This window comes from Mugil cephalus, chromosome 9 (genome assembly GCF_022458985.1).
Source record: "Mugil cephalus isolate CIBA_MC_2020 chromosome 9, CIBA_Mcephalus_1.1, whole genome shotgun sequence".
NCBI lineage: Eukaryota > Metazoa > Chordata > Actinopteri > Mugiliformes > Mugilidae > Mugil > Mugil cephalus.
In genome coordinates this window covers 2,464,362-2,491,207 of record NC_061778.1, presented here as the reverse complement: position 1 = coordinate 2,491,207, position 26,846 = coordinate 2,464,362, and the positions used below count along the sequence as shown (strand labels likewise).

The 26,846-nt window shown below is 40.7% G+C and overlaps 2 protein-coding genes across 9 annotated transcripts in view; both read left to right on the top strand.

The window, feature by feature from the left end:
- slc8a2b (solute carrier family 8 member 2b) overlaps window positions 1-14,976 on the top strand; it is a 134,217-nt gene extending 119,241 nt beyond the window's left edge. For all 5 annotated transcript variants that reach the window (XM_047594121.1, XM_047594120.1, XM_047594118.1 and 2 more), the window contains 6 exons: window positions 339-442; window positions 2,714-2,731; window positions 7,142-7,266; window positions 11,660-11,759; window positions 13,254-13,529; window positions 14,504-14,976. In XM_047594121.1, the coding sequence (XP_047450077.1) occupies window positions 339-442; window positions 2,714-2,731; window positions 7,142-7,266; window positions 11,660-11,759; window positions 13,254-13,529; window positions 14,504-14,880 (1,000 nt within the window). In that variant the 3' untranslated portion in view covers window positions 14,881-14,976. The remainder of the gene's footprint in view (window positions 1-338; window positions 443-2,713; window positions 2,732-7,141; window positions 7,267-11,659; window positions 11,760-13,253; window positions 13,530-14,503) is intronic.
- Window positions 14,977-19,749: 4,773 nt separating this feature from the next.
- On the top strand, window positions 19,750-25,776 carry srsf7a (serine and arginine rich splicing factor 7a). Of its 4 annotated transcripts, none has more exons than XR_007113386.1 (9): window positions 19,750-19,972; window positions 21,107-21,340; window positions 21,422-21,595; window positions 21,713-21,799; window positions 22,084-22,125; window positions 22,427-22,471; window positions 22,775-22,879; window positions 23,672-24,229; window positions 24,906-25,776. XR_007113386.1 is itself a non-coding variant. In XM_047594148.1 (8 exons), the coding sequence occupies exons 1-8, from the start codon at window positions 20,993-20,995 to the stop codon at window positions 23,763-23,765; spliced, it is 795 nt and encodes a 264-aa protein (XP_047450104.1). In that variant the 5' UTR covers window positions 20,972-20,992; the 3' UTR covers window positions 23,766-25,776. The 4 variants fall into 4 exon arrangements, 2 of the variants coding, with proteins under 2 accessions (XP_047450104.1, XP_047450105.1); XR_007113385.1 differs by lacking the exon at window positions 19,750-19,972 and adding an exon at window positions 20,972-21,006; XM_047594148.1 differs by lacking the exon at window positions 19,750-19,972 and adding an exon at window positions 20,972-21,006 and having other exon boundaries at window positions 23,672-25,776.
- Window positions 25,777-26,846: the final 1,070 nt, after the last annotated feature.

The following is a 26,846-nucleotide window of genomic DNA, read 5'->3' as shown; positions in this document are numbered from 1 at the left end:
GGCTGCGAGCAAATATTTGAGCGTATTTTAGATTTGACAAAGATGCACGAAAGGTTTTTATTGCTTCCTTGAACAAAATGAGAACAAAGAACAACATTTATTTGTCCTTTTCTTCTTGTTTCATTTACTTGTTTCCCATCTCTGACTCAGTCATTGATCTCGGTTGCTTTCCGTGCACTCAGCTGATTTACTCTGCAGCTGGTTCTGGTCGGAGACAACAGGAGGGTGGGGTGGGGGGGTCGATAACAAAGACAACATGGCCAACGGCCTATTGATGAAATGCTTCACTTCATTATGCGGACGGCAGCTGACGGGTTTGTGTCCGTGTGTGTTTGCAGTCAGACTCTGCAGGTGAGGATTATAGACGATGAAGAGTATGAAAAACACGAAAACTTCTTCATCGTGTTGGAGGAGCCTCGCTGGCTGAAGAGAGGGATCTCAGGTACGTTTCATTTCTGCTCATATTTCTCAGGCAACAACATCCGAGTCTGAGAAGTTAAGAGCAAAAAAAACCTGCAGTTCATCGAGTGGCCACTAGAGGCTCCAAACAGGAGCAAATAACCATAGACGCCCTTTGTTAAAGAGTTTACAGTATTATTAAACATGTTCACAGCCTGGTACGAAAACGATTTAGGTCTCAATAGTTTACGGGTCTCAACTCATTAGTTTATTTTTTAATAAGGTTTAAAATTTTGCATAATTAAGGGTGTTTCCGCTTTGAGTGACAGGTGGTAGCCTGAGCTAACAGGTAGCAGAGAGCTGCGTGGGCGGGTCTCAACGTCCAGGCTGCTTTAGCTCCGCCCCAACATGACCCCCACGCCCATATTTGGAGTATGGAAGACAGTAACCTTACGTCACTGAAAAGGCCACGCCCCCTTAGCTGTGTTGTGTATTGTTCTTTAAACCATTTAAAAGATAAAACGATGAGATTTTCTCTGCTCTCCTCAAGTGAGAGGGAAAAAAAACGAATAAATATTTAACTTTAGGCCACAAAACGGTTGGATAAAGATGGAAAAGCCGTGGGATCCTGATAGTCGATATGTGTATTTGTGCAGCAAACACTTAAACACTTTAAATTATGATGCTAAAGTTAGCTAATGTCAGTCATCACAGTTCTTCAAATCAAATCAAACTTTATTTATACAGCCCTTTTCATACAAAATGCATTGCAAGGTGCTTTACACAAAACAAAAACGTTGTTAGTTAGTAATATTGAAAATGTTGATGCTGAACTGAAATGACAGTAGGTGACGTCGGAGCAGAGTTACGTTCTGTAAAGCGTGTTTTTAATGAAAGGGTTAACGTTGGCTAAGCTTCATGCTTCATGTATTTATGTCCAGATTAATTAATTTAACATCATGGAGTGATTATGAATTGATGGCAGGAGATTAAATGAGGTCAGAGTAAATGTCCGTGACACCTCCCGCTAACTGAGTGGGGTCGATCATCCATTTCTTGGTCGGTCGGTTACGTGGACATAGGTTCTGTATTTTTCCAAGTAATGTCGGTATCATCGGTCGACATTATTTATGTGTCTGCCTGATTAACGACAAATTCTAGCAACACAAAGTAAACACTGACTATGGGGGGATTTGTATTCACCACCAGTGGTTTGCTTTCACCCAAATGGGGGCGTGGCCTAATTTGCTACTGTCTACACATGTGTCCGAGTGTGGGCGGAGTAAAGCTCATCCAACATGGCGACCGCAGTCTCCGCCCACTTTGGGCTTCATTGTCAAGGAGTTTATTGAATACTAGAGTAATTTGTCTCGGAGAGGAGGTAACGGTGAGTTGGAGAGTGGATAAATCATCCAGAGGAGGGAAATCTAAAGTACAGGAAAAAGAGAATTACTGATAAGCAAGAGATACACATTTAATTTTAAGTATTAGATAATTAGTTAAATCTACTGCTTCTCCACGCTTCCTGTTTACATGTGACACGGTCCGTTGTTCATCATCAGCCTCACGCTGACATGAACGAATCAAACCTGCTCCGGTCGCACATAACAGATGATGTCATTATGATCCCAGCTGCACCTTGTGTGTCCTAAATTATGACGAACAACGTGTTTTCCTGCCGTTTCTTTTTATTTGTGTGTTTCTTTGTTGGTGCTGTGCTGTTGTTTTCCTTTGGTTTTGTGTTTTTTTGTTCAGTCATTCATCAGTTCACATGGAACCAGCCACTGTTTCCAGCATTCAGACTTTCTGTTTGTTTTAACTCCGAGACAAGAGGTTGTTGCTGATTTGTTTGAGTGGTGTTGATGCAGTGCAACTTAAGAAATTGTCTTCATAAGTTTGACAACATGTGCGATGTAAATACTCGCGAGAATATTTCCCAAATGTGATGAAAAGGCTCAGAATAAATGTTTAAATATTTTTATTGCCGTCTTGTGTGTCTTCATACTAGTTCATAAAAAGCAAAGGGAAGTTTTAAAATAAAAATCAAACAACAAAGAAACTTATTTTGAACACGACTGATGGGTAGACAGAGAAACTGGAGAAAATAAATGCATCCCAGCAGGTTCATCACTTCTTCTCCTCTTGTTATGCACATGTTGTCAAATTGATGAAGATGTTTTCTATCCTCGCGTGTTTTGTTCTGTCTGAGCCACCGTACTTATCTAATAAGTTTTTTTAATCTTTGGTAAAGTTAAACGTTATTTCCTGGATGTTACTTACTCTTTTTCTTCTCTTGTTTTTTTTTTTTTTACAGCTCTGCTGCTCAGTCAAGGTAAGAACATCTGATTATTTGTTCTGATCGAACTAAATCAACATGTGAGAACTTTTTCTGGGTTGATCTGATGATTATTTTCTTTAGATAATAATCCACATCCAAACATTTAGAAGCGTTAGCTCTGCTAAAAACATTCAACCGTGCAACACGCGTAATAAATAAAACATGATGACAGGAGTACGGCTTGATGTCAGACTTTCTAGCCTCTAATTATTTCTGAGCTTCTTTAGGAGTTTATTGAACAGTAGTTTGGAGTATTAAGTGTTAACGTGTTACAGCGGCAGGACAGCGTATAAATACAGGTTAGATACAAATAGAATAATGTAAGAAAACTAAAAACCAACCTTTTTTAGTCTTGTTTTCAGCTGAATTTCATTTAGCTTTTAGTCTGGTTATTTATTGAATTTTATTTATTTTATCATTTTATATTTTACTTATTTATTCTATTATTTTTATCTTTTTAGTCTGGTTATTAATTGAATTTTAATATTTTTCATTAATTTATATTTTTTATTTATTTATTATTTTTATTTATTTTTATTCTAGTTATCAATTTTATTTATTTATTTGTTTATATTTATATTTATTTTTATATAATTTATAATTATTTATTTCATCATTTTATCTCTGACTAATTTTAACTTATTTTATCATTTTTACCTTTTTAGTCTGACTTTTAATTGAATTTTATTCATTTATATCCTTTAGGTCATTACTTAATTATAATTATAGTTTATACAGTTATTTATTTATTCTTTTTTGGTTCTAGTCTTTGTGGTGTGTTCAAGTCCCACATACTTGAGGCCACGTTCCCGTCGACCTTTATTGCTGTTAATTCTTCCGTGTTGTTTCACCTTTGATGCTGTGTTTTAGGGAAATTATATAAAATGACTTTGTGCCGGTGTAAAGCAAAGAAGGATGAGTTTAATAAAGAACTATGGGATCAACTCCTGCATTTATTTGGCTGCACTGAAAGTAGCTCAGATGTGGATGTTGTAGTTGAATAATGCAAAGATGATTCAGTGCAGACAGATGTATTTTAATGCACGTTCTTTAAAGCAGCTTTTAACACGTGTTAGTAACAAAAAGCTGAGTCTGTCTCTGGAGACACGTCTGTCCCTCCTGATGTTAACCTGATGAAGCCAGAGGTTCACTCCGAGGTTTAAAACAGACTTTCACTGTTTCACTGTTTGTAACTTTGAGTGTAGCAGCGTCTGTAGCTCCAGTATAAATTTAAAATTTGTTTAGATTTCCAGTGAGACTGAGCAGACGCCTCAGTTTGTGTCTGCTCGTTCAGGACGGAGCCGTTAGCTCAGAGTTATAAATGGCCGCCTCACATTTCTGGCGTCTCGTTTAGCTTTGCTTCTCGGAGCGATGTGGATCTGTCTGTGTGTCTGCTGACGTCTGGACCACAGCAGGACCGACTCCGTACAGCAAACTGGAAATGAATCCACACAAATGAGCCGGCGCTGGTGTTTCTGTGGAGGCGTCACCAGATTTATGTCCGTGTTTATCGTATATATCACATTATATTTTCATATTGTTTTGTTTTATGAGCGTTTGCAGACTCGTGTGTGTGGGAGGTGAAGAAAAAAGATTGATTAGATTATATGGAGATTGTTCAAAGGAAAGAGTCTGTGATGAGTTTATACATTTTGATGTATCAGCTTTATGTTCCCTCGATCACGTTAAAGTTTCACATCAACTTTACATCACTTTTCAGCTGGAAGTCTTTGTTGTAGTCAAACAGCATCGGACGCTGCAGTTTCCTGAAGCTGCTTTCAGTCTGCAGGAGTTTTATGTTCTTGTTTGGTTATATTTAGGGTTTAGATTCTGGAAGTTTGCATTAGTTCTGGGTTCTGATCCGGCTGTTCCCTGTGTCTGCGTGGCTTCTCTGCGGGTTCAGCGGTGACTCTAAACTGGTCGCATCCTCCCTCCGCGACCCTCCAGGCGACAAGCACTTATAGAAGAGGAGTAGTTTTACAAAAACCAACGAGAGCCTGGAGGCTAACGCTAGGTAGCATGGGATATTAAAACCGGTAACACTTATTTAACCTTCTGCGTTTCCCCCGAGTTCAAGGTGCAAGTGTGTGACGCAACCTGACTTTAAAAGCAGGTAGGATTGTAAAAGCTCCCTCAGTCTGAGTCCGGCTTAATTCTTCAAAGCTCCAGGATTCGGAGCCTTTGTTGGAGCGAAGCGGCTCTGACCTCAAACGTCTGAGGATGAGAGGCGGCTGAGAGATCCAGGCTGTGAGCGCAGGAAACCCTGCAGCGCTCTGCTGACTCAGACCGACGCTCGTTCTCCCCGAGGTGATTTCTGGTTCCAATGAAACAGCGAGAGAGGAAAGTCCCTGAAGGGGCCGTTCTCTGGGGGAAACATGAAAAATGTTGCGGCCGCTCCGTGAAAACCAAGAGAGGCCACGGTGCAAATAAGTGCGACGCGATGCTGCAGGGACTTTCTCCACGTGGTGCTTTACACTTACAAATCCTGATCTCTTTTATTGTGAGCAGAGTTAATCACCCTGTGAGCGAGCAGCCGCCTCTGAAGCTTTTTGTGGACCACCAGCCTGTTGCAGCCTCAGAAAACAAAACCTGCTCAGATGTAACACAATCAAACATCAGCTCAATAAAAACAAACTGAGCTTCGTATTCCGAGTCGGTGGTTTGTGGTGGCACCGTTTAGTTTCCTTTAAACTGGAAATTATTCATCAGAGCTGTTGTTTTTGCTTGAAATGGATGAACAGACGGTTTAATTTAGCCCCGATTTCTCCTGTAAAGATTTAAATAACTGTTTAGCACAAAATGAACCAATCAAACAGCATTTTCAAAAGCAGAACCACAACTTTTAGCTTTAAAGTCTCGTCTAAGAACCACGGAGTTAAATTAGTTCCAGTTATGTGTAGATATGTTTTATCTTTATCTGTATCGGTTTCAGATCCTGATTTCGTTTTACCAGACTCGTATTTTTTTACCTTTAAATCTAAAGGAAACTGTCATTAAAGGTGTTGTTTTATTACACTTAGACTTTTGCTCAGAGGTTTGATCCAGGTTTGATCCACTTATTATATAAATAAACTCAGAATAAAGCAGCACGATGTTCACTTTTTTGTCCACAATGAACAAATGTCAGTACAATGCATGACTGTATCTCTTGGTTGAAGGTTAAGAGACGATTTATTTCCTCACAAACAAACATCGTTTCAAAGAATTATTGAAAAAGCATTTATTAACAAAACTGCTCTCTGTTCGCTGCCTGAGGATGTTTAGTTGAGGCTAATGTGTACAATTAATCAATATAAGTCTAAATAGCTCAAAATCCAAATTATAAATTTAATAAACTGGAATCACTTCCAATGTAAGAAGATATATAACTGACCATTTATGAATGATGCTAACAGCTACATTCTGGTGTTGCTGCTAACAGGAAGTAGGTCCTGTACTATACGTATACTATACGTACTATATGTATGATTTTCTTTTTTGTTTTGTAGATTGTTATGAGGTGTTTTTTTTTTAGTTGTTATTCGTGTCGGTTTGTTGTGTGGAGCGTTTCGGGTAATTGAGCAGTGCAGTGTAAAGATAACTCCAGGAAGATTAGCGATGGCCTCAGCCAAAGCTAATGGATCCAAATAAAGGAAATGAAATATTCTGACAGATAAACTCCAAGAAGATGATGTAACAGGTGTGACGGTCACCTGAAAAGAGCTTTCACTTCGCTTGTTGGTTCATAAAATCTACAATGTGTTTGTCGTTTTAAAAGAAACTAGCGCAGGTGTAAGAACCACACAAAGATTTCTAAACCTTCAGAAGGAACGTTCTCTTGAGTTCTTCCACTTAAAATGTCAGTTTGAAAAGTTAAACCTTCCTTTTTTAGGCCTTTTTTGTGCCTTTCTCAAGTTATACTCATGGGTCACAGCCGCTATTCATCAACCTCCTGCAAAAACTGCAAGAACGAATTTAACCAAAGACCCGACCAAACCCAGGCCTCAGCTCTAAGAATCCTAACTTCTATCCATCATGGAAGAATCTGCAGGATAAAAAATAATAACCTCAGCTTAAATCAGTTCCTTTTCTCAGTCTGATTTTGAACAGTTTCAGACAAAAGTTAACAATCGTGAGAGGAATTGTTAAAGAAGATCTGACATTAAAACGATTCCATCCACTGAGAGATGATCGAATGTCTTTATGTCTCATATGAATCACTGAAATGTTTTCTTGTTGCCTCATCGCGTCACAGAGACTGGTTTTATTAGAGTCGTCTCATGCACATTTTATGCTCTGTGTCATTTTATATTCCATCTCCTGCTCCACCTGACGCAGACGCAGAGACATTTTTCAGACTTGAAGTAAAATGCTGCCTCTCGGTTTAGTTATTAACCCGTTTTTCCGTCCGTTGTGTCTCCGCAGACGGGGCCGAGGGGCAGATGAGCGCTGAGGAGGAGGAGGCCCGGAGGATAGCGGAGATGGGGAAGCCCATCCTGGGAGAGCACAGCCGCCTGGAGGTGGTCATCGAGGAGTCGTACGAGTTCAAGGTGCAACAGCAGCTCCTTTATCTCTTCACTGTTTTTAAGTTCACTGCAGTGAAATGAAAACAGCTTCTGGTTTTGTTTTACTGCAGTTATCCTCATCATGTCCTGATGGCGTATTGATAACAGCCCCCAGTAGTTTCCTGTAATTAAAAACAATAAAAAAAAAGGGAAGTGTCATAAAAGATGAAGCTGTGTAGGTATAAAATATGCACTGAAATAAAATTAAGAAATGAAGAAGTACATACTGTACCGCTGAAAGGCTTAAAGGTTTTTGCACCGTGATCTTCTACATTTCTGCGTAAAAAATGATTCAAAACATCAGCACGTACAGAAAGAAAACTAAATCAGTGAGCTCCTTGTTACAGAACCACTTCAGTTCAGAGATGTTTGTGGTTTTCCTCATCCATTAGATTAAGGTCTGGACTTTGACTTCCTCTTTAATCATTCGTTCGTAGACGCCTTGTGTTCTTAGACTCGTAGTCTCGCTGTTTTAAATCTCCTCCATTTGTTCCCAGATTATTTGTGATTTCCAGGTCTATTTAGAAGAAGCTTTGTAACCGTTTTCCGCCTGATGAGCAGCAACAACAACTCTTTTTCTGGGACGTTTTAAACCTCTCGTCTCATCACGTTGATTGGAAACACTTCTGAACAGATGGGCTCTGATTCAGCCCTGAAATTAATTTGTAATCCTAGAGGTGCACTTATACTTCAGCAACTCACAGATATTAAATATTGTCTCATTCCCCTGAATAAACAGATGCACATGTATTGTTTCATGTGTTTGACTGGATTCCCCTGGTTCACTTTCAGGACTAGTGTGATGTTCTGATTCGTTCTGATTCGTTCTGCCAAACAGAAGGATCGTGTTATATAATCCACACTGTTTCTGGTCTGAAACGTCCCAGCGAGCTGCTCTAACTCATTGAATAATTGAAAATGCATGAGTTGCAGCTTGAGCAGCTCGTTTCAGGATTTAAACTCTCAATACATGCACAGAGGTCTGGTACGTCTGCAGGCTTCCAGTGCACCGGCCGCCCTCTGCAGAGACCCACAGTGAAAATGTTTGAAAAAAAAAGGGTTTTTAAAGCAAATAAAAGGTGAAAGCAACTCCACATAAATCAATACCCGCTACGAGCCACTCTCAGATATAACATTAGTCCAGTTTATTGTCAGAAACATTCAGTTATCCCGAAAACAAGGGTTTGAAACAAGGGTTTTACACCTGCATGTGTGGAACTCACAGAATAAATTAATTAAACATCATTGTTTTCTTTTATATATCACGTATTTAACTAAAGAAGTGGGTGTTTCACACGTTTTACATCATAAAAACTCCTCAAATACAAATTAAACAACAGACGTGTGAAAGCTGACACATCACATTTCATCTTCCACTAAAAACATTTAACGAACACAAAATGTCTTAAACTGTAAATGTTTAGCAAACAAATCAAATGTTCACGTCACTTTGAGCCAATTAAAAACCAACGGGACTATGGATTGTTTGGAGAATTAATTGCAGAACAATAAGCTACATCAACAAAAACGGATTAATGAGCGCGTCCATCATCACTCTGAAGACAGTCCGGTAAATTCAATATCCTCGTCCTCTGCTTGATTAATCCGACTCCTTCTGGACAAATACTATCGTCCCCGTCTCTTCTCTTCACCAGCCTGAGCTCAAATAAATGAATATCTAATGTATGCGCAGTTAACTGTAGTTTCTTGAAGTTGTTATTTGGTGCAGACAAACACGTACGTGTCTATATAAATTAAAAACAACACTAATACAAATATAACTTTATTCGTACTGAAATGACATCACACATCGTCTGCAAATAAAACAGAAAATCTGTAAAAATAAAACACGTGCATCAGTGCGTTTTCTCTTATTGTTCAGTCTTTATGCTAAGCTAAGTTAGCTGTTGCCCTTACTTTCGATTGTTAATGCTAAACTAACTGTACGGTTTCTGCTTGTTTCCATTATTTATTATGAGCTATTATGCTAAGCTAAACTAGCTGCTCCCCTTATTTTCAAGTGTCCACACCAAAGTTTTTTTGTTTTTATTTATTTCAAGTCTTTATGCTAAGCTAACCCTTTTTGCGTTGTTGTGAACTATGCTAATTTTTTTCCTTTGTTTCCAGTCCTTATGCTAAGCTAAACTAGCCGTTCCCCTTATTTTCAAGTGTCAGTGCTAAAGTAAATACCTTGATTTTATTAATTTATAGTCTTTATGCTAGGCTAAATGTACGGTTCCTGCTTGTTCCATTATTTATTATGAACTATGCTATTTTTTTCCCTATGTTTCCAGCTATTATGCTAAGCTAAACTAGCTGTTCCCCTTATTTTCACGTGTCAACGCTAAAGTAAATAGCCTGCTTTTATTCATTTATAGTCTTTATGCTAAGCTAACTGTCTTTGCATGTTTACGTTCTTTATAATGAGCTACGCTAACCTTTTTCCTTTGTTTCCAGCCATTATGCTAAGCTAAACTAGCCGTTCCCCTTATTTTCAAGTGTCAGTGCTAAAGTAAATACCTTGATTTTATTAATTTATAGTCTTTATGCTAGGCTAACTTTACTGTTCCTGCTTGTTCCATTATTTATTGTGAGCTATGCTATTTTTTTCCCTATGTTTCCAGCCATTATGCTAAGCTAAACTAGCTGTTCCCCTTATTTTCAAGTGTCAAGGCTAAAGTAAACTGTCTGTTTTTATTTATCTCTAGTCTTTATGCTAAGCTAACTTTTTTTGCTCATTTTCGTTCTTTATACTGAGCTACGCTAACTTTTTTCCTTTGTTTCCAGCCATTATGCTAAGCTAAACTAGCCGTTCCCCTTATTTTCAAGTGTCAGTGCTAAAGTAAATAGCCTGATTTTATTCATTTATAGTCTTTATGCTAGGCTAACTGTACGGTTCCTGCTTGTTCCATTATTTATTATGAGCTATGCTATTTTTTTTACCTATGTTTCCAGCTATTATGCTAAGCTAAACTAGCTGCTCCCCTTATTTTCAAGTGTCCACACCAAAGTGAACCGCCTGTTTTTATTTATTTCTAGTCTTTATGCTAAGCTAACTATTTTTACATTATTGTGAGCTATGCTAATTATTTTCCTATGTTTCCAGCCATTATGCTAAGCTAAACTAGCCGTTCCCCTTATTTTCAAGTGTCAGTGCTAAAGTAAATAGCCTGTTTTTATTTATTTCTAGTCATTATGCTAAGCTAACTGTCTTTGCTTGTTTACGTTCTTTATAATGACCTACGCTAACCTTTTTCCTTTGTTTCCAGCCATTATGCTAAACTAAAGCTAAAGCTAAACTAGCCGTTCCCCTTATTTTCAAGTGTCAGTGCTAAAGTAAATAGCCTGCTTTTATTCATTTATAGTCCTTATGCTAGGCTAACTGTACGGTTCCTGCTTGTTCCATTATTTATTGTGAGCTATGCTATTTTTTCCCCTATGTTTCCAGTCATTATGCTAAGCTAAACTAGCTGCTACCCTTATTTTCAAGTGTCCACACCAAAGTGAACCGCCTGTTTTTATTTATTTCTAGTCTTTATGCTAAGCTAACTATTTTTGCGTTATTGTGAGCTATGCTATTTATTTACCTATGTTTCCAGCTATTATGCTAAGCTAAACTAGCTGTTCCCCTTATTTTCAAGTGTCATTGCTAAAGTAAATAGCCTGTTTTTATTTATTTCTAGTCATTATGCTAAGCTAACTGTCTTTGCTTGTTTACGTTCTTTATAATGACCTACGCTAACCTTTTTCCTTTGTTTCCAGCCATTATGCTAAGCTAAACTAGCTTCTCCCCTTATTTTCAAGTGTCAACGCTAAAGTAAACTGCCTGTTTTTATTTATCTATAGTCTTTATGCTAAGCTAAGTGTCTTTGCTTGTTTTTGTTCTTTATAATGTGCTATGCTATTGCTGTCTTTGCTTGTTCCATTGTTTATTATGAGCTATGCTATTTTTTCCCCTATGTTTCAAGCCATTATGCTAAGCTAAAGTAGCTGCTCCTCTTATTTTCAAGTGTCAACGCTTTTTATTTATCTCTAGTCTTTATGCTAAGCTAAGTGTCTTTGCTCATTTTTGTTCTTTATAATGAGCTACGCTAACCCTTTTCCTTTGTTTCCAGCCATTATGCTAAGCTAAATCCATTCCCATTTGTTCCAAGCTAAAGTAACAGTTTCCTGTTCCCAGACCTTGTTGTGAGCGTGTTCCTTTCTGCTCAGCTAAGTGTTTATTTAACACAGGTTTGAGAGATTTGTCCCCTTTAAGTTTCTCTTGTCTGCTCTTTAAAAGAAGCAGAAATACTCCTCATGAACTCTCACCTGTCACCTGTGCCGGAAAGTAACCGGCTGCTAACGAGATGTCGCTGTCGTTGCTTGTGATTGGCAGAGCACCGTCGACAAGCTCATTAAGAAGACGAACCTGGCTCTGGTTATCGGCACTCACTCCTGGAGGGAGCAGTTTGTGGAGGCGGTTACTGTCAGCGCAGGTGAGATCTGTTCGACAGTAAAAGTGGAGTCAACAAAACAGCTGCCAGCGACAGACTCTTCCTCTCTCTGACGCACTTCACACACTCCAGACTTCATTATTTCACATCTCCACCCGTAAAAGTGTCTCCAGAAACTAGATTACGCTGATTATTACTGTGGTGTTTTAATTTGACTGGTAATTAATAATGATTTTGATGAAGGTTAAGCTTCTGTAACATCCACATCATTAGAAGATCTGTGTTTTTCTAACTTTTCTGACTTTTAAGTTTTCACCATTAACGTGACCAACTTAAAAAGCAGCTGCGAGTTCTGTGCAGATATTTTTCTCGTGCTACATCTTCTCTGCTTTTTCCAGGATGTTTTGTGCAAAAACATGAATATTACATTTCTAAAGACGGAGATTGCAGGTGAAATAAATTCAGGAGCAGCTCCTCACATAAATAAAAATCTGCCTGAATGTATCGAAGGCAGCGATGCAGCGTCTCCAGCTTCCTCCCTCAGTCCTAACAGATGCTCGTGAGGTTAATTTGTGATTCTAAATTACTCGATTGTTTGTCCTTCTGCGTCGGCCCGTCGCCGCCTGTGGATAATGAATGAATGCAGTTGCTGGAGGGAGAATGGGTCTGTTGCCTTTCAGGAACAATTCAATCTGCACAAATTCATTTTCAAATTCAATGGACAGAAATAGACTGGTTCTCAATTAGTCTGTCTGCTGCAAGAGCTACAAGAATTAGCACTGGACCAATCCTCGATCGAAGTGGATTATCTGGCTCCACTCTGAATATACTTACTTATCATATTATATCCTATATTTGTCGTTGGATTAAATTCACATCTGAACCAGTTTCATCCAAAAAAACTGACTCTTTCATCCTTATATCAACATGTTGTCGGTCAACGTGAGTTTTAAAACTGTAATTTTGTATTTTTTATTTATGTGCTTAAGCCACAAAAGCTTCAAACCACAAATGACTGAGGAAAAATATTCTAAATCTTTCTCGTGGCTGCAGCAGCATCTCACAAAACCTCATCAGCGTGTCCCTGAACTCTGTCCAACCACAGAAACAACGATTAAATGAGATGAAATCAATGATATGACCCTGAACTTTAAAGGTCCACAGACCATCTGACCTCAGTGTTAACGGATGTTATCATTCAGACACATGAACACAAACAGGTGGAAGTGGGATTTGTGATTGGAGGGCGCCATCTAGTGGAAGTAACAGGCCACTGCCCACAACAAATAGTTTGTTCACTGAGATTTTATTTGCTCGGGCTCAAATATTTACCAAGATAAGATAAGTGAGGATTTATTGTGATATAAAGGTTAAAGTGGTGAACATTCATAAATATCAAGAATCGCTCTTAAGGAAACAGATGTTGCACAGAAATGCTAAGTTATTAAAACACTTGAGGCCGTAATTATTGCACAGGATTTGAGACTTGATGGAGCCTCTTTATCAGCGCGTTAATGTCGTCTCCTGATCTTCCAGGCGACGGTGATGACGACGAGGAGGGTCGCGAGGAGCGTCTCCCTTCCTGCTACGACTACTTCATGCATTTCCTCACCGTCTTCTGGAAGGTGCTGTTCGCCTGCGTCCCCCCGACCGAGTACTGGAACGGCTGGGCCTGCTTCTTCGTGTCCATCAGCGTCATCGGCCTCCTCACCGCCGTCATCGGGGACCTGGCGTCGCACTTCGGCTGCACCGTGGGGCTCCGGGACACCGTGACGGCCGTGGTGTTCGTGGCTCTGGGAACCTCTATTCCAGGTGTGGTTTCATCTCTTCAGATGAGTTCATGGGCACAGAGGTGGAAAAACAGCCGATTTCCTCCGGACCTGATTCTAAAATAAAGAGAATAAGAGAATTTACATTACACCCAAAAAAGTACCTGCTATGAAAAACACTTGCAGTAGATTTATCTCCACTTTTGACTCTTTTCCAGAGAATCTGCAAACCGGTAAATCACAGTCAAGTCCATGCACACTGATCAGCCGCAACATTATGACCAGTCACAGCAGAAGTTGCCACTGTTACCTTGAAAAAGTCATGACTAAGTTAGATTAAAAGTTACTTTATTAGTTACATTCAGCAGCTGCTGATCCCCACTCAAAAAAGACAATAAAATACACGTTTTTATATTTAAAAAACATTTCCTCTACAACATGCTGCCCGACCAACTTCTGCAACTATCCCCAAATTACAGATTTTGCACCAAACCTTTTTACTTATTTATTTATTTTTATCCTCCTGCACCTGGGAGCGAATTGGGGAAGCAAACCTGTGATGCTTCAGCCACCGCGCTGCACCTCCAACCACTGCTCCACAGCTACTATTGTCTTTAACTGACGTGAACTCAAAATAGTGGCGATATTTCCAGTTCTGTGTGGTGTAACACATGAGTTGTCCTCAGGCTGAAAACGTGTGACATCCCTCCCTCAGACACAATAAGAAAAACACAAAATATAAGTTTTTATTCCAGAAAATGGAAAAACACAATATTAGGAAGGTGGTCATAATGATATGCCGGATTTTGTGTATGTACGATGTGTAAAAGGAACAACCAGACTCAACCTGTAGATTTCATCCCTGTGTTTGCTCGTCCTTTAAATTAGGTTTAATCTTCAAATAGAATTTAAATATAAATGTATGAAAGAAAAACATCAGCATCATATTTTACTGTTGCTTCCTGTGTTAACGTGAAGCGTCATGATCCGTTTTCTCTGCGCCTCTTTCCCTCCCAGACACCTTCGCCAGCAAAGTGGCCGCCATCCAGGACCAGCACGCCGACGCGTCCGTCGGAAACGTCACGGGCAGCAACGCCGTCAACGTGTTCCTGGGCATCGGCGTGGCCTGGTCCGTGGCCGCCATCTACTGGAAGGTCAAAGGGAAGGAGTTCCGGGTGGACCCGGGCTCGCTGGCCTTCTCCGTCACCCTCTTCACCATCTTCGCGTTCATCTGCATGGGCGTGCTGCTGTTCAGGCGCCGGCCCTCCATCGGCGGCGAGCTCGGCGGGCCCAGGATGTCCCGCCTCCTGACCAGCCTCCTCTTCCTGGGTCTGTGGTTCCTCTACATCCTCTTCTCCAGCCTGGAGGCCTACTGCCACATCAGCGGCTTTTAGAAATATATTTAAAAAAAGAAAAAGAAAAAGGAGACGACGAATGTCCCAGAAGAATATTGCACGGCAACACACACACACACACACACACACTTTAACTCCATACAGTCCGACATGAAACAAGACTCATCTGTGTTTAACGGGACTCTCTGCAGCTGTCCTGCTCTTTGTGACGCCTTCAGATACATGTTCACACACTTTAATATGTACTTATAACGTAAACAGATCCTTACAAACACTCACACAGTAACGACGAAGGGCGAGAGGAAGAGTTCGAGAGGAGCGAATATGAAATGTTGCTACGGGAAGTCGGCGGAGAGAAGATGGAGACGGAGAAAGAGGGAGATTGTGAAGTGGACGTTTTAAAGGTGAACAGGAAGTCAGGTCGTCCTCTGGAGGAGTTTTAAAGCCGGTCGACAAAAGCAAAGTCCACAAAGTGATAAAGGGACGACATCTGTGTTTCCCACCTCCCCTCACCCTCTCCTCCCCTTTTACAAACTGTGCAGCGTCATGTTTGGTCACTGAGGAGGAGGTGGGCACCGTGTGAAAGAAGGAGTCGAATGTTTACAATAACTTTACGTTTACTGCAGGAGGGTCCTATCGAGGTAGAGATGAAGGCGTTTCTCCACACGCGCTGTAAATATAAAAAATAAAACTTTGTACATATAGACTGAAATCTATCCCCTTAAAAAAAAAACCTGATCTAATGTATGAAACGTCACATTTACGGCAGAAAGAAAAGGCGAAGCAGCAGCCGGGCTTCAAACTTTTTTAAACACGCGGGAAAAAAGAAAAGAAACAAACGTAGAAACAAACGGCACGCTGCAAAAAAAAAAAAAAATGTGAAGGTTTGTGTGAAATAGGTTTTTCAATCCGGTTGTGAAGGGTTTTTTTTTGTTTGTGTGTTTGTTTGCATGTACAGCCCCGATACAGAGCATCCTCACATCACGAGTCCACGTACACGACAATATAAAAGGGAAACTCCAGACTCCACTTGTAAAATTTCATCCCCCGCCGTGTTTGTGTGTCGGCTCAGGAGCCGTGAGCCGGGTCCTCGATGTTCAATCCTCCCCGAGCTTTTCAGTCTGAGAGGTCGACACCAAACACACGGTCTGAGGCTGAACTCCAGACGACGGCCGCTGTCACCGTGTTATTGTTGGTGGTGACAGACTAATCCTGACACCGGCACACAAACGCAACATAACAAGACTGAACAGTGTTAGTTTACCTTCAAATACGAAGTCTCTGAAGACACTGAAGTACGATTTATTTATTTAAAAAACTGATTCCAGTCGTCTACGCTCGGTTTACAGGACTCTAGCTCCTATTCTACACCTTTATCAGGCTGCAGGACTGACGCTAAACGAAGAATGCCTTAAGGAAATCTAGTATTCAAGCTTTCAGCTGTACAAACTGCCCAGGCTGCACTTTGTTTAATGTAACTCAAACATAGTGTTGTTTTCTCTTTTTTGTCTCTAGTTGACAAAACTATTAGTGTGCAATACGCGACGGAGGAGCAGACGGAGGTTTCCTCTGGATCAGCTCATTTAATGCATCCACCTGGAAACATCCAGGTGTTTTTTTTTGTCCTGTGGGGGAAAAGACTGTTGTTGTTCATGCGAGGACCAGACACGCTAAAACAAAAACACAAGCCTGTGCGTTGTTTCCAGGCAGTAAATAAGGTCTATCTTCTAATCCACGTAGCAGACAGCTGATCTGATCCCAAACAGGAATTCTGCACAAGTCAAAGACACTTTCTACTTCTTAGGCGTAGGCTGATTATAGCGGAGAACTCATTAGAAAACACATGAGAAAGAAACACGCGTGTGCGTGTGTGTGTGTTGCTCAGTATTGCATTGCAGACTATGAACAAATGTTCACAAGCTACTGGATAGAAGTGAGTCCACAGGAGCGCACAGCTACAGGCGGCTCTGATTTACTGTGACATTTGCACACGGGTTGTTTCCAGGTTTGTCACTTTAACCGGTGACGTGCATGAAGCGGAGAATGTCACGGTAAATGTGTGAACTACTAGCATTTATTATTATTATTATTACTCCTGTTAACGTTCACTGACTCTAGTACCAGTCTCTTTGAATATATTTCATTACAAACATCCCACCCACGACTACTAAGTGCTACACAAGTGGAATTTGTTATTGCTCCTGCAGCGTCAGAAACACTGGATTCGTTCACCCTGACTAACTCTACTTTGTAAACTTTCTAAAAACCAATTTTGTATCTTTTCCTTGCAGCTCTAGCCAAGGTAGATTTTTTTGTATTTCCAAACAGCATTTAGACTCAGTATATAAAGTAGGTGACATTTAGAGCAGTAGATTTTGATACATCTTCCGCCGTGAAGGAAGTTCCCCTTTAACCGCTCGAACAGAGAAAGGTGACATCTGATCTACTGAACTGCATCGTCCGTGTTCCTTCTGTATATTTACGTCTCATGAGATAACTTATATATTTATTTATTTTAGAGAAAGATTATTTATCTGAGGATAAGCTGTGTGCCGCAAGGTCCTTGAGGCGTCTGGAGTTTAGTTCAAGGAGCGTGGTTTAAATGTGCAATACAGGTAAAACAAAACAACAACAACAACAACAAAAATAAACAAAAAGCTGCGTCTTGTTCCAAATAGAAAGCTCAGTTCACACCTTTTTTTCTGCTGAAGTGTTTGTTGTAACCCTCTTACGTGTCCTCGTGAAGGAGGAGGAGGAGGAGGAGGAGGAGTTTGAGTGTAAGTAGCATGTTTACATGAAGAAACAGTGTGGAACATTGCCAGTATAATTGTCAGTCTCAGGCTGCTGTGTAGATATTAAGGTGAGGTGGGTGGTTCGTGTAAAGGCTGGAACACTAAACCACCCGGTGGGACCAAGATTACACACAGTAACCACACACACAGACACACACAGACAAAAGTCTGTTGGACTCTTGTGTAATCGACGGCCGGGTGGAAAAACGACCAGCACCAGCAGATTCGGAGCGGATCTCCTCCGTTCTCCCGGCAGATGTGACCCAGATGTGGCTCAGTGGCCAAAAAGCAGAACTGTCTCCAATGTCTGGACAATGTTCCTTGTTTCCATGAACTAATGTACTAACTGTCGGGCTTCGGGCCTTTGCTGTTCTGTAGCTAGATGTGATTCCCTCCCCTCCCTTTTTCCTCCCCCACATCCAGCCTCCCCTTCCCTCCCCCTTACTGTGCGTCCGTGTTTGCTTCCCCCTCCGTGTTCCTCTGCACATGCATGAAGAATCTCCGTGTATGTGTGTTAGCAGCATGGTCTACTGTGATGGACGCCTAGAGGTATATTTTATCGGGTCGATTCCCCCACAGTTTCCAAAAACATCTGTTTGTGAAGTGAAAAAGGAGCAGAAACACACAGGCATCATGAACACATGTGCATCCAGAAACATCCCGGGTCATCTCTTCGTTTGTTGGTGTGTGATATTTCTGTGTCCGTGTTCGTGTTTCGCCCTCTTCTTCCTCCCGTTCGAAGGTCTTGCTCTTCAGTGTGTCTCCCTGTGAAGTCGTTTTTCCTGTGATGATGAAAAATTTCTCTCTGCCTGAATCTTTGTAGGGAAATAATGACTGAGTTACTACAATATCACGTGATTGACATATACATTTATTCAACTCTGTAATAAATTAACTGAAGATGATATTTAAGTTTTTTTATGAAATGCTGAAAGAAAAAATCCTAGAAAAAAAAAATAACAACTTGTTTTTTGAAACATGGCATGAGGTGTAATGTGTTACTGAAAGAAAAATGAAGGTCTTTAATCAAGTGAAGTTGACCCAATTTAAATATAGTTTATTTATTTTCAAGGCGCAACGTGTCTGAGTCATTATTTCTGCTCTGAAATGAACCAAACTCCTCACAGACTCTCACTGATAGTATGAACTGATACAGTGATCAGACAAAAGATTAAGATAAGATAAGATAAGATAAGATAAGATAAGATAAGATAAGATAGTACTTTATTATTTTATCTTAATTAGACTCAAGGATAATATCATCATGATACCAGAACACACAGAAGAGGAGGGAAATAAACTGTGGCAATGAAACTAATAAATTAAGAAGTAAACATATAGAGTAAGTAAACTGGAAGCATTTTAAACAGAAACAAACCTCACACAGAAACACTACAACCTAGATTTTCAGTGGGATGTGTGGGAGAGGTTGAAAGTTTGCACCGATATAAATTTATGTCCCTGGATAATATGTTATTTTGTTCCAAACTACTTTTGAGGGTTATAGCATTAAATATGTAGCTATAAGAACAACTTTTTAAAAAATATATCTTTCCTGTACAACTGGTTGAAGAGATTTTCTGAATTAAAATATGTGTATAGAGTCGATGATAGTGATTCTAATGTAATCTAACAGGTCAAAAAAGTAGGATACAGAGAGCAAAGGAAGGGACTTACATCCAGCATAATAGAGTATTAAATGGTTAAAGTGAAGGAGGAAGAAATAGGAGAGAAGAGGTGGCACTGATAAGGCTGAGAATAGGACATTGTTCTTTGTATGATACATTAAAATAAAATAAATAAAATAAAAAGCATGAGACTGGGCTTTGTGAATGGTGGTGACACTGAGGGACTTATTAAACAAGGAGGTGAAGGGGAAAATACTGCTTCGGTGTCTATGGGGAAAATTATACGGTTTAGGGAGATGATGAATTAGTGAATTATATATTTATGTTTTTATTATTGTGGAGCCGCGGAGTCAAAATTCCGTAACAATCGGTGGCGGTAATGCACCAAAGAGACGGTTGTCAACCGCTAAACAACAACAAGAAGAAGAACACTAATGGCGGTATTTAAGTACTTCCGGCAAACCTCCAAAAAAAAGACGAAGAAGAAGAAGCAGATGCGGAAGTCACAAGGTGCGCTCGCGCGTTGGTCGTTGGTTCGTCGTTTAACCGAAGACATGTGGAAGATTTACTATTGTTCATAAGAGCGGGTATTTAGCGAGGTCGTCCCATAAAATTCAGCTTTAACCGGTTAAATCTCGCCTTTGGGCTTCTGTTTGAGGCGGAGGAAGTTTCGTCTCTGTTCAGAGCGGAGTCAGAAAGCGGTGGAAGAAGGTATGAACGCGTTGTTAGCTTGTTGGCTAGCTATCGCCATTGTTTATGAGCGTAGCGGCGAGCAAGGCCCAGACTAATTCCTGGATATAACCGCGTGCATATATGAAACAAACGAACATTTACGTGTGTTTAATTTGAACTGTGTTCTATATAAAGGTGTGCATATTATTAGCTGTCCCTCTGTGGCGAGTTAGCGGGCTAGTAAAGGCAGGGCTCCATGCCGCAGTGTCTCCCATGGATTAGCCGGAGGTCACAGAGCTAAGCGCCAGTTTCTCGAGCATTTGCGCGTTTATATAAAATGCAAAGCGACCTTTTTTTTAAAAAATTAGTTCACCAGTAAAACATTTATATTTCTGCAGATATTTCCGCACATGTATTAATTGAGAAACACTGCAATCCCCACCACTGTTTGCAGCTTATATCTTAGCCTTGACTGTTCATATCCTCACATTTAAACTGATTAGTTGTCATCATGACCTCTCTTTCTGTCAGATTTAAACAACAACCATAAATTAAAACTTGAGGATATCTAAATTACCCACAGACTGTTTGTCTTGAGCATAATATACCATGTTAATAATTAATCAACACCGTATCCGCAAAGTAAAGATAACGCTAATAGTTGTGCAACGTGTGTAAATCCATCGTGTGTTTTGGACATTGACACAACGGATTTGTGACCCGGTTAGTTTCGGTGCAAGTGGAGTGAAAGAAGCCGTGTTTGGCGCTAAAAGACTAGGACACCTGCTGGGCTGCATAATGAGCCCATATTCCTGCAGGACACACATGGTGCAGCAGTGAATGCATTGCAATGCATGCTCTGCATCTTAGCTTCATAGATGTGTTGCATGTGAGAGCTGCTGATTTGGCGTCTTGTGTCTTAATCTTGGAACTTGTAGTTTGTCGTGAATAATGTTGCACAGACACATGTTCCTATTTTGACATTTTAGTCAGTGGGTTAGGGTGCATTCAGTTAAATCCCCCATTTTTCTATTGCAGGTTCATAGCAAATCAGATATTATGGCAGTCAATAGGTTTGTTAAATATTAGTTTGTTTCTTATTAAGCTCTGCACGTACACACACACTGTATTCAACCTTAATGACTAAAAGCACATTTTCCCACCTCTCCACAGGAAAGAAGACATGTCGTACTACTCGTCCTCCCGCAGTTCTTCCCGGGCCACTGATTGCAAAGTGTATGTTGGCGACCTGGGCAATGGTGCTGCCAAGGGGGAGCTGGAGCGAGCGTTCAGTTATTACGGACCCCTGAGAACCGTCTGGGTGGCTAGGAACCCACCCGGGTTTGCCTTTGTGGAGTTTGAAGATCCCAGAGATGCAGAGGATGCAGTCAAAGGCATGGATGGAAAGTGAGTGGTGATGTTTTTCCTTGAAATAATCTTCAGAAAAAGTTTATGCCGTTCTGCTACTAACCTTCTTCTACTTCTCAGGGTCCTTTGTGGGTCCCGTGTCCGTGTTGAGATGTCGACAGGCCTCTCCAGGAAGGGTCGCGGGCGCCCCAGCCGCCGTCAGTTCGACCCCAACGACAGGTGTTACCAGTGTGGGGACCGGGGCCACTACGCCTACGACTGCTACCGCTTCAGCAAGAGAGGCCGTCGCAGCAGGTGAGGAGGCAGAACCGTCATTTCATATTTTAGAACAAAGCTGGGTTCTTTTACATCTTGTACTGTCGAAGGAACAGAGAACAGGGAGGGATGAACTTGTTTGCGTTTCCATCCCAGGTCTCGCTCTCGATCACGATCTCGGTCCAGGTCCAGGTCTCGCGGACGCCGCTACCGCTCTCGCTCCCGCAGCCGCAGCCACAGCCGGTATGTATGACTCTCAACAGACACACCTACTGAAATGTTAACATGTAATTCTGGTTCTGGGAGGGTTATTGATGTTAAGATTTATTTGTCTGCCACATACATGCTATTGTTCAAAGACACGAGTAGCTTCTGGCTCTGTTCCAGGACAGTCGACCTCTTTGACTTTTAATTAAGATTCATTTAATTAAACTTAACCAAACCAGCCCGATACCACGAAGCTGTGTGACATTTATGTGTGTCAGCCTCATTTTTAATCTCTTGTTTCTTTCCTTGTGCTTTGTCAGGAGCCGCCGCAGATCTCCATCTTATTCCAGACGCAGGAGCAGGTAAGGTCATGGAAGCACAGTCACCTGTGAGACATGCTCCTCATCCAGCTTGAGTTAATCTAGTCCTTTTAATTATTTACGTGTACAAAGAACATGAGATTATCGTGGGCAATACAGTTAAAATCAAAATATTCTTTTACACTTTCATACACATCATAGCCTAATGTAACACTATTGTGTTAATCCAGTTCTGCAACAAAGTTACGTACAGGCTCGGGCAGATGCATATCTACCTTACTCAGAAATGTTTGTCATAGTTCTCCATAGAGTTTTAGTTAATCACTTCCTGTTGTAACTTCAGGTCTGGCTCCAATGCTCGTTCGAAGTCCAGGACCCCAGCGAGAAGGTAAGATGTGTTCACACCTGCTCACTGCATGAGTGGATTTCACATTAATTAAGTCCCACTGAAGTATTAGATGAAGATATCAACTGCTAGCTGCTCCTTTAAATCACTTTTTTTTCCAGTAGTGACTCTCACTCGTCAGAAAATTTGGATTCGTTAATGTAAAAGAATGAGCAGCAATTTAGGTTTTGTCCAGCTCTGCTTTGCAGACGTGAAGACCAAAGCAGGTGTTCATCCCGTATAAATCCGTTCTCCCGATGTCGTCGTTCACACAAGCAGCGTGTAAATGTGTCTCTTCTCCGTCAGTCGTTCCAGATCTAGATCTAGGTCTCGGTCCGGCTCTGCCCCCAGAAGACGCTCTGCCTCCCGTTCCCGCTCACGATCTCCGTCAGCCAACCACAAGAGGAACAGGTAAACCCCCCCCGTCCAGATGTCTTTTTTTTTTCACTTATACCAGGGTGTAGACAGATTTAAGAAAAAAAGTGTCTAATGCTTAGTGTCCTGCTAGTGATTTACAGAGTGGAATAGCTCAGTGGAGAGAAGCTTCAGTGACGCCATTATAGAGTTTAGATATTTTGCGTTTCCAAGGGAGGGTTTAGTTATGTTTTTACACATTAGCCAGAGCGAGGGGCTCCGTTCCAGGTAAACGAATGAGTGTTGAATCCGCCCGGGAGTGCTGCTGCCGCCGCCGCCGCCGCCATCCGACCGTCACACGCAGAGGAGATGGACGACCTCCGAGATCCCTCCACCTCCTCGACACAGACCGATCTTCTGCCTCCGCCGATGGCCAGTAGAGGAGTGGGTGGGGGTGGAAGATATAAGTCATTGAGAGATTGGGCGTCTCTCCTGTGCTCTCTTTTCCACATCTCAATCCCTACCTGATCCTGATGAAAAGAGAGCACATGAAAGACGATCTCCGCTCAGCCTCTGTAAGCTGTTCCGCCCTAGAGGGTAAATTCAGATTTAAATAAAAGAATTTTATTTTAGGCTGACGGAGCAGGAGAGGAACAAGTATTTAAAAAACAAAACAAAACAGTAAGACAGAATTTTAAATGTTTTTCTTGAATTTGAATTCCCAAATGAACTCTCCAGAACATAACTAGCTGAGATCAGACGAAAAAAAAAAAAACGACACCGTTGGTGTGACTTGCGGTAAGCATCTTTGCAGCACAGTTTTGTTTATTTTTCATATTTTCTTTAAAGCGTGTGGTGGGAGCTGAGCACTGCACAGACACCGCAGCTGATCCCAGGCCCAGGGTCTGCCAGCTGGCGGTGTGCACGTCCTGCGGGAGGGTGACTAAGCGCTGAGCTGAGATCAGCCTTCGCCTGCATCTGGTCTTAGACAGCGAGAAAGAGGTCGACCTACCGACCGAACCGAACCGAACCCCCCCCCCAGCACAGTGATTGGGTGGCTGTCTGTTCGACCGACGCACACTGCTCAGACGAGATCAGCCCCGCGCACACATACAGTTGTTCAACTAGAGTCACCCATCCAGCAGCCTTCCGATGTACCAGAGGGCTGACCTACACAGATCAGAGTTTAAATCCATTACCTACCTACCTACCTACCTACCAGACCCCCCTACCTACCAGAGTTCTTCAGCCTCTGTCTTAGCTTCTGAGTGTGAGAGAAAGAGCTGACGAGAGATCAGTCTTCAAGAGCCTCCCTGCGCAGTGTCTCTCCGAGTTGTAGTCATCCGTCCTTCAGTCCTTTCATCCTTCGCTTCTCTGTACTTGTTGTTTCTGCCACTGTCTCCAAAGGTAACCAAAAAACCCAACCCCCTGACAAGTTTCTTTTCATTGGTGAAAGAAAATTTTACAGGCTTGAGATGTAGTCTGCAGAAGTGGTGATTGTAGAGCTAAAGTTGAGTCTTTTTTTTTTTTTTTTTTTTTTTTTTTAAGAAGCATGCTCATGTGGGTGACTGTGTTTGTGTGTGTGAACGAGTGTGAGACCGGAGTGAATATTAATGGCCTGATATGTCTGAGGAATCTGTTTTTTTTGTTTTTTTGTGCCTCACACGCTGCTACATCATCACCATTATAAGCCGCTTTTTCTCTGTTTTGTAGCTGTTTAAGGATTAGGTTGTAATTTTTCTTCCAAACAATGCTAATGATTAGTTAACATCAGGGGCTTTTTATGGGCGTTTTGTTTTTTCCCCGGGGGTTCAAGTTATGTACTTAGCTTTTTTTTTGACCGTGGACATTTCTGAGAGGGTTTAGTTTCCCCTCAGGGGATAATGAGACTAATGTTTGGTTATTGACAGGGACGTTAAACACGAGTGCTCCCAGGTATGTAAGGCTGTAACAAATAGAAGCATCTGTGCGGTCATGACCTGTTAAGGTGTTGTAGGGTTTGTTTACAGGGTTTTATTTTTTTTGTTTTTTTATTTTGATCTTCTCTTGCAAGGGAACTAATTCCTCTTTGTTTCTGTTTCAGTCGTTCCCGTTCAGCAAGTCCAAACCGAAGCCCCACACCAGCAGACGACTGAGTGAAGAAGACTATTAGTCCCCCCCAAACCCTCCCTACACCCTAAAAACCCTCTCACCCACCAACCACTCACCCTCCTCAGCCTCCCGTCTGCTTTTTACAGCCACAGAGACGGTTTTTGTTTGCATTTGTCTGTCCCAGTCGCAGTCTTACAGGTGTAAATTCCTCCCCCAGGACTGTTGTCGTCGTCGTCGTGCAGCCTCAGATTGTTGAAGATTTAGTCGGTGTAGCGAGCAGACGGAGAATGATTTCTTTTTTTTTTTTTTTGAGGGATTGTTTTTGTTTTCGGCGAATGTAGATCCGTTGACTTTTAGCAGTAATTTACACCATAAATCATTGGGGAAAAAGTGGAAAAACGTGGCACAGTCAGTGCAGGAAGGAGGACGCTGCATTGAGCTGAAAGGTTTGAACCTAAATTTAAACAATTTGGCGACTCTATATATATATAAATATATTGTATTGCACTCCAGTTTGATGCTTGAGTTTAAAAAGCTGTTTAGTTTCCGCTCATTCTGGCTGAAGGAGAAAGTTGCTACCCTGCATGCCTTTAAATATGTCACATTCCTCATGTTTTTTTTTTTTTTTTTTTGTCGTCCTGCTGCACTGCCCTTTTTACGAACCCGATTATCAGAGAATAGATCCGCCCCCCCCCCCCCCCCCAAACGTATTCATCTCTGATTTGTTCCTGTGATTTTAAAAAATGTGTTCAGTGCTTTAGTTTGATTTGTGTGAGGGCTCCTCTGACAGTTTACTGTTTATTCTTCCTGGCTTATATGTGAGACAGTCACAGTTTTATTTTTAAATAAACTTCTGCAACATACCTCAGTGCTTTTTTTTGAGTTATTTCTCACTGACGTAAGAAATACTGTGTGTCCTGAAATCATGTTTAAGTGTCAGCAGTTCCCTCATTAGTCATTAGATTAAGCCTCCTCTGCAAAGGAGCAAGTTAAACCTGCCTGTTAAAATATTTCATGATGACTCTGTTAATTAACTCAATGACTCAAACAATTATGAGACTCTTAAAAATCCAGTTACACATCAAACGTATCAGGATGTGTTGAAGTTACAGGAACATTTCAGAAGTTCTTTACTTCCTGCTGCTGTTAAACTTCAGACTTAACTTTAAATGTAAAAAATGAATGTATATGTTTATGATTTGATTTTATCTTTGTTTGTTTCCTCATGTAACAAAACATTGAAATAAAGTTGATTCTGATAAAATATCGGATTTAAAGAAATGAAGTAGAACAACATTCAGGAGAAATAATCAACGGCAATAATAAATAAATGAAATAAAAACGAGAATAAACTATTCCTCTTTAAACCATCATATAATCTAACAGTTTTTCACTTTTCATAGAGTTCGTGCATCTTGAAGATATGATGTATTTAAATTCACATGTAAATAGTTTGAAGCAGCAAATTCAGTTCAGTCTGGTCATTGTCATGAATACGTGATGATATTTTTACATTAAAATTTTTGCTTCCAGTCGAGTCCAGAATCTTGTTCATCTTTACAAAAAGTAAAATTGTTTTCAGTGTCAAAAAGTTTGGAGAGATGTAAATTTGTTAAATGTTTATATTGTGCAAAACCATGAACCTCGAGGAAGAGGCAAGTTTATTTGCATAGCACTGTTCATAATACAAGTTCTTCACAAAGGCATAAAATTACATTAAAAAGATATGTCAGAAAATGCATTTAAATTTTAATTTAAGCCAGTAACAATGCGTTTAATATAGTGAAAATTTAAAATAATTAAAAGGAATAGTGCATTAAAATCATGGGGATGCTACAGGGAATAATAATTGCTTCAGATGTAGAAGACAAACAAAGGAATCAAGAAAAAAAAATCTCATTATCCCAGCGTTAAATTAAACAATAACTAAAGC